The sequence below is a fragment of the Musa acuminata genome, chromosome BXJ3-5 (assembly GCF_036884655.1).
Source record: "Musa acuminata AAA Group cultivar baxijiao chromosome BXJ3-5, Cavendish_Baxijiao_AAA, whole genome shotgun sequence".
In the NCBI taxonomy this organism is placed as follows: Eukaryota; Viridiplantae; Streptophyta; class Magnoliopsida; order Zingiberales; family Musaceae; genus Musa; species Musa acuminata.
Genome location: NC_088353.1, coordinates 10,844,496 through 10,852,377, shown reverse-complemented (window position 1 = coordinate 10,852,377; position 7,882 = coordinate 10,844,496). Strand labels below are relative to the sequence as shown.

Below are 7,882 nucleotides of genomic sequence, written 5' to 3'. Positions count from 1 at the left end.
TAAGTTATTTCATAATCATATCTAAGAAGCTTTATTACCCATTTTTGCTACTCAGGGGAAGTTATTTTCTACCCCAAGAAATATTTTAGGCTTTTATGGTCGGTCTTGATTTGAAAGCGTCGCCTAATCTAGTACGATCTTCATTTGGTCATCGCATGCACAATCGTGAGCATCTCCTTGTCGTAAATAGTCATCTTGAGATGGGAAGGAGATAATGCCTTACTAGTATAAGTGAGGGGACAGCTATTTTGCATTAGTACAGCACTAATTCCGACTTCAAAGGCATCAACTTCAATAACAAAAGTCTTGCCGAAGTTGGATAGCTAGTATGGGCGTTGTCGTCATTACGACTTTATGTCCGTCGAAGGCGGTGGTGGCTTTGTTCAACCATTGGAAAGCATATTTTTTTAGCAAAGAAATAAGGGGTGCACTGATCTTTCCATAGTTTTTCATGAACTTACGGTAGTAGCCTGTTAAACTGAGAAAACTGCGTAGCGATTTTATGTTCCTTAGGGTCGGCCAGTTCTATAATGCTTCAATTTTGGAAGGGTCCACCACAACACCTTCCTCTGATATGATATATCCAAGATATTCCACCTTCTGTAGAAGAAAGCTGCACTTCGATTTTTTTGACAAAAAGAACATGTTCTCGCAAAATCATCAAAACAAATCGTAAGTGCTGAAAATGACTTTCAAGAGAAGGGCCGTAAATAAGGATATCGTCGAAGAAAATCAGCACAAACTTACAAAGATAATTTTAGAAAATATCATTCATAAGGCTTGGAAGGTGGAGAGAGCATTGGTGAGATGAAAGGGCATTACCAAAAATTTATAGTGGCCATTGTGTGTTCGAAAGGTGATTTTTGGTATGTCTTCTTCGTACACTCGTATTTGATAATACCAGGATTAAAGGTCCAGCTTTGTGAAGATGCATGCTCCCCTTAATTCATCAATCAATTCATCTACTACTGGAATAGGATATTTTTCCATAACGATTATGCCATTGAGAGCTTGGTAATTAACGCACATTCGTCATGTTCCGTCCTTCTTCCGTACGAGGAGTACCGGTAAAGAGTAAGGGCTGCAACATAACTGAATAACTCCTGTTTCGAGTATCTCTTTTACAATCCTTTTTATTTCATCGTTCTGGAGATGTGGATACCGATATGGCCGAGTATTTGCTGGAGCTTTGCCGAGAAGAATCGATATACAATGATTGGAATATATATATATATATACATATACATACATATATATATATATATGTATATATATGTATGTATATATATATATGTATACATATATACATATGTATGTATATATACATATATATGTATATATACATACATATGTATATATGTATACATGTATACATGTATACATGTATACATGTATACATGTATACATGTATACATGTATACATATACATGTATACATGTATACATGTATACATGTATACATAGATATATATATGTATACATGTATACATGTATACATATATATATATATGTATATATATATATATATATATATATATATATATATATATATATATACACATATTTATATACATACATGTTAGGATCAAGAGCACTACGAGGGGGGGGGGGTGGGGGTGAATTAGTGTAGCGAAAAACTTTCGACGATTAAAACTGCGTTCGTATGATAAGAGCGATTTTGGTAGAAAAGCCGATTCGAAAATCACTTTAACTTGTGATCAAGCAAGATGCAGTTAAAGCAAGTCTATGAAGGCAGTTTGCAGTTATGATAGAAATTAGAATGTAAGCGTAAACTGAAATATGATGTTCGTACGATAAAACTGATTTACGTCTAAACGTCGATTCGGAAAATACTGAACTTTGAAACACGATCGTAAATGCGCAGAAGGTAGTAAGCTATTGATCTCCGAATGTGACATATCCTTCATCTATGCTAATAAGCTTAGAGAATTAAGATGGATCTTCGGTCATATGCCTTGAGCATCCACTATCAATGTACTATCTCTTACTTCTAGCTTATGATGGTATATTTTTCTAAAAAAATGATGATTTTTAGGTACCCATTTGACCTTGGGTGCTTCAAAAATAGATCTACATAGCTTATCATATTGCATTGAGTCATTTGAGATTTTTTTAGGAACTCAAATCAATTTATGTGGACTACATTTCTTGAATAGACAATGATAAGCTACATGCACAAATTTGTAACAAAAGTTGCATTTGTTTCAAGGCGAAACATGTAGAGCAGGGCATTTAAAAAAGGTGGTTGGATTTTGGTGAGAGCTACTCACAAATCTGATTCCGCCTTTTCTATGAACATAACCCTTGTTGCCAAGGATCATATTCAAGGATTTGCTACCAACCTCAAAATTTTTTAAGGTTTCTTTGAGTAACAAGTTTTCCTTTCTAAGTATTTCTAGTTCATCACATTTCGTACATAGAGCTAAACTATCATGATGCTCAACTTTTAAACTATTGAAATCACTAACAAGTGAAATATGCTCTTTTTTTAATAATTTATATTTTTTACTAATTAATTTATATTCATCAAATAAATCATAAAAAGTATTTAATAGTTCATCAAAGGATAAATTTGCATCAAATGAACTACTCACCTCATCTTCGATAGTCATTAGCGTATAGTGAGCAACTTGCTCGATATTGGTTGGCCCGTCTTTTTCTGATGCACTTGAGTTATCCCATGTTGCTTTGAGAATCTTCTTCTTTGGTTGCCTCTTCTTGGCTAGGGAATATTCGCTCTTGTAATGTCTCGGCTTCTTGTATTCATATCATACTACTTGATCTTTCTTGGGTTCAAATTTATTTTTAGTATCATTTTTAAATTTATTCTTTTTTATGAATTTTTTGAATTTCCTTGTTAAGAGTGCCAAATCTTCATCAAGGTCCTCATCACTTGAGTTTTCTTTTAAGTGGTCTTCTTGGGTTCTTAGTGCCATATCCTTCCTATTTTTTGGAAAGGTGTCCTCAAGCTCTTCATGAGCTTTACATGTCATCTCATAGGTCATTAGTGACCCAATTAGTTCTTCGAGAGAAAAATTATTTAAATTTTTGGCCTCTTAAATGGCCGTGACTTTAGGGTCCCAACTCTTTGGAAGGGATCTTAAAATTTTATTAACAAATTCAAAATCTGAGAAACCATTACCAAGTCCTTTTAGACCATTGATGACATCCGTAAATTGGGTGTACATGTCTCCAATGGTCTCACTCGGTTTCATCCGAAATAACTCGTAAGTGTGCACCAAAAGATTAATTTTTGACTCCTTTCGTAAGTGTGCACCAAAAGATTAATTTTTGACTCATTCATTCTGCTAATGCCTTCTGAGTCACTTCGAGTATATGCCAACTTTCAAAAGCTGTTTCACAAATCGACACTCGATTAAACTCATTTTTATCTAATGCATAAAACAAGGCATTTATAGCCTTGGTATTTAAATTGAAAGTCTTCTTTTCTAACTTATTCTAATCGTTTAATGGAAGAGAAGACTTTTGTAAACTATTTTTGACAACGTTCTATAGCTCAAAATCTATTAAAATTAGGAAGATCCTCATTCTAGTCTTCCAATATGTGTAATTCATCCTATTAAACATGGGCGGATGTATAATTGAATGACCCTCTTAGTTGCCGGCAATTGTTATCTCTCTTAGGTTTCAAACCAAATGAGAGTGAACCTGGCGCTGATATCAATTGTTAGGATCAAGAGCGGCACTAAGTAGGTGGGTGAATTAGTGCAACAGAAAACTTTTTTTATTTCAGAAAAATGTTCGTGTCGATTAAAACTGATTCCGACGAAAATTGTTTCAATTCAATCCGTTTCGGAGAGAGTATGAACTTGAAAACTTTCGTAAAACTACAAGAGAGGATTAAGGAGATTTGCAATAATATAAATTGCACAAATAAAAAGCAAACCAGAATTTATAGTGGTTCGGTCAATGTGACCTACATCCACTTTCGGATTCCTCCTCCGATGAGGTCTTCGATATCCACTAAAGGCTTTCCTTCAATAGACAAAGGCCAACCACCTTTTACAGCTCTTTTTTCTTTTGCTGGGTTTAGGAGATAACTCTTATAAGTCTCACTCACTCTTTCTTGGATGATTACAAGGCTAAGAGATGGAGGAGAACTCTTCACTTTTACAACACTTTAAGACTCAAGAACTCACTATTAAGTCAATAGCTTTCATGCCCTTTCATGCAAAAGAGTGTGAGGTTTTTATAGGCCCCAATTACTTCAAAATTGGAGCCAAAAAGTATCTCATCCCAGATTTTCAGAGTATTGGCAGTACCACCACCATTATTGGGCGGTACCATTACCTGATAAAGCTAAGAGACCAAGCTCTAGTGGTACCATCGCTAGCAGTATTTATTGCCGGTGATACCACCGCCCAGAAATCCTAGGACACTGCTTTCCAACCGGTGCCACTACCAACCCTAGCGGTGCCATTGCCGACCAAGAATTCAGGAGTTGAATTGGTTGATCAATTCAGCCCAATTCAGCCCTATTAAGGGGCCAGTTGGCCCCTAATTAAGTTAGTGGGATTACCTCCCAATCCTAACTTAATTTACACTCTAATTATGATAATTAAGATATAATTACAGTATTTCTTATTCCGGTGCATCAATTACTCTTCTAGCGAGCTTCTGGCGTACTTTCGGCGAACATCCGACGAACTCTAGGCAATATTCCAACGGACTCCTAGCAAGCTCTTAAACTTTACGACGATCTTCTTGATGAGTTTCGACGAGCTTCTTTGGCAAGCCCCTGGACTTCTAGGTTGGTTCTAACGGAACTTCCGACGAACGTCAGAATGTTTTTATCAACATGTTTGTTTTAATAAAAAAAATCACTTGAAGAATTATTAAAAAGTTATATCTTTTTAGATATAGATACAGATGGATATAACTATTAAAAAAGTATTTCCTTACAATTGACCAATAAAATTTAAGTAATTTATGAATTATATTTAAATATCATATAAGATTTAAATATCATGTGGGTCATATTAATGTTCACGCTATCTAAATGACCAATAAAATTTAAGTAATTTATGAATTATATCTAAATATCATATAAGATTTAAATATAAGATTTAAATTACATTTCCAAAAATGTAATATAAAGCTTTATTTGGTACATGGTCTCCAGAAATATTAAAAAGACTGATTCTGTTCCCATTTTCTCAATGCAAGCTATCAATCCTTTTTTACTTTTTTACATCTTTTAAAGTTATATCTATTTTTTTTAATTAAGTAAATGAATTTAGTGCCAGTAATTCAACTGCTATTGAAACTTGTAGATTAAGCAGAAGAATTGAACGAAACGAGACAAGTTGAAATACAAGCTATCATACAAGTGATAGTAGGACATTTAAATTACAATAATACCAAGAGATAACATGGAATCGGAAGATAGTACTGAAGTAAGAGTATCGCAAACATAAACATTTATAGTTCACAATCGCCGATATCCAATCAATGGTAGACTTCAATGACGGAACGTAAGTTCAGCAAGGGTTTTAAGGTATAGTCCGAAAAGCCTGCACTTTTGAAGAGTTTACCCCACTCGGCCTCACTCCTTTGCTTGCCCGAAGTGTTAGCCATCATGTGCAAGTCAAAGAGAAGCTGCGTTTCTGCTAGTTCAGGAGGAGAGTCATCGACATTGAGAACCATCTCAACGATGACTACTTTGCCTCCCTCCTCTTTTGAAGGAATTGCCTCCTTGCATCTCTGCAGAATCCTCACACATTCCGCATCGCTCCAGTCATGTAACACCCACTGCCACATCAACCTCAGAAACTTAGTTGAAAGATATCCTCAAGAGTGCAAAAGCCTTTTCATTTATCTATCGCTTCAGAACAAATGACTCCTGTCGTTTAGGACAGTGACACTTAATTCAATTAATACTATTCAGTGGGCTCAGGGCATATGTATGCGTTGACCCATTCATTCGCTTGAGATTGTTATTAGTAATACCTGAGTTCACTATTTCTTAGTGTTGAAGGTAAGTGGTAAAACAGATTACCTTGAGCAGCACCGCGTCCGCTGGAGGTATGCTCTCGAACATGTCACCTCCGACCACCTCCACCTTGCTGTTCCCTACCAATGGAGCCACCACGTGGGGGAGGTCTAACACAGTGCATTTGAGCTGTGGATAGGCCTCGGCGATCGCCATGGCCATCGTTCCCGTCCCCCCTCCGACGTCCACCAACGACCGCAGACCCTGGAAGACGTCGCCGCACTCCCTGGTCAGTACTTGCACCACGAGCCGAGCGTCGCTGGCCATTCCCGCTTGCAACAAGCTGTTGAACTCTGGGTTTTGTTTGGTGACGTCAAATATATCCTTTCCATGTGCGACCCCAAAAGGGGTGCGGGCTTCGTCCCCCTTAAGCCATCTGCCAACACTTTGCCAGGGAGACAGAAATGCTTGGTCCATTATAAAGAGAAACAACGGGGAAAGACCCTCCACCTTCTCCTTCATGATGAGGGCAGACATTGCAGTGAGGCCGAACAAAGTCTTCTCGTTCTCGGATTCCGAGATCTGAGAAAAGTATTCCAAGTGGACCAGCAGGCGCATGAGCCGCCGGAAGCAGGCGCTTCTTGCGGGGGGAATTCGTAGCTCAGTCTCCAGCTGGGAGAGAGTGATGGGTTTGCCATGGCTGTGGATGATGTCTGCTATGCCCAGCTCTATAGCACATTTGAGACACATGGATCTGATATAGCTCAGCGCGTGCTTAAATATACGGTCGTGAGCCTGCCATAACTCCTTCGCTCCAAACTCTTCAAGGAACGACCCCATCGTATACCGAATCTCCAACTTGTGGTGTGGTATTAGTCTCTTGCAACTGCCATATATATAGAGAGAGAGAGGAAGAAATGAAAGGCCATCTTTGCAATTGGTCTTCTCCCTCGACAACCTCCACCAAAACATGAACACTATTGCAACACGACAAACAAACAAGGTCATTAGGAAATATTTACCTCGATCTTCTTCTCATGCTTACAAAGGTATTCTTCCCTCAAGAAAACGATTGGAGGATCCTATATGTAAATAAACTGAACCAAAAAAAAGAATCGGTTTTCTTTGTGACCGTGAAAGTTTGGTTCTGCTATTCATTAATTATTAATCTGATGTGTGTTACAATTACTTATCATTTGGCACATTTGAGATATAAAATGTTTTAAAAGTAAAATAAAAAATCATAATGAACTTCGGTTCAATTTTTTTATGATGGTTTGATTAAGTCTGGTTCAGGTTTAAAAATATTAAACTAAATAAATTTGAATATGGTTTTGAGAATTTTTGTAAGTCAAATGGAACCAAAGTGATACGCTCGCCTACTCTACTATTATGTACACGTTTCATTGATGTTAAATATATGCTTATTCAATTTGCTGGGCTCCTTTTTTATCATTATAAGTGGGAAATATTATAATAATAAAATAATAAAATAATAAAATTTCTCATATATGTCAAGACGGAGGAAGCTAATAGAGTGAGCTGCCTTAAGTATGCAGCATAAAATCCTCATGGTTAAATTAGTTATATTTGATCTCTTGCTTTCCTTTTCGGGCTTCTGTTGCCCAGGTCCTTGTCTGAAAATTAGAAATGATATGCTGGAGCGGTCACACCGTCATGATTGTAGGAATTCAATGATGGCAGGGACCAAATCCAAATTGCCACGTGTGTTTGTATCGGATGTATTCGAACGGTGACACCTCATGCTTATAGCAATCCAATAATGGTGGGACAAAAACCAAATAGGCACGACGGATAATGGGTGTCCGGATTGGACGGACTTGATTGATTCGACCAAGAGATTGACATAAAAAAGAACGAGTAGGAAAGTCCTTTTATCTCTGCTGTT

The 7,882-nt window shown here is 37.0% G+C and overlaps 1 protein-coding gene across 1 annotated transcript; it reads right to left on the bottom strand.

The window, feature by feature from the left end:
• Positions 1-5,345: 5,345 nt before the first annotated feature.
• On the bottom strand, positions 5,346-6,897 carry LOC135638554 (trans-resveratrol di-O-methyltransferase-like). Its single transcript, XM_065151711.1, has 2 exons — positions 6,040-6,897; positions 5,346-5,792 (listed from the first exon to the last, which is right to left on the bottom strand). Exons 1-2 carry the CDS (start codon positions 6,811-6,813, stop codon positions 5,490-5,492), a joined length of 1,077 nt encoding a protein of 358 aa, XP_065007783.1. The 5' UTR covers positions 6,814-6,897; the 3' UTR covers positions 5,346-5,489.
• Positions 6,898-7,882: the final 985 nt, after the last annotated feature.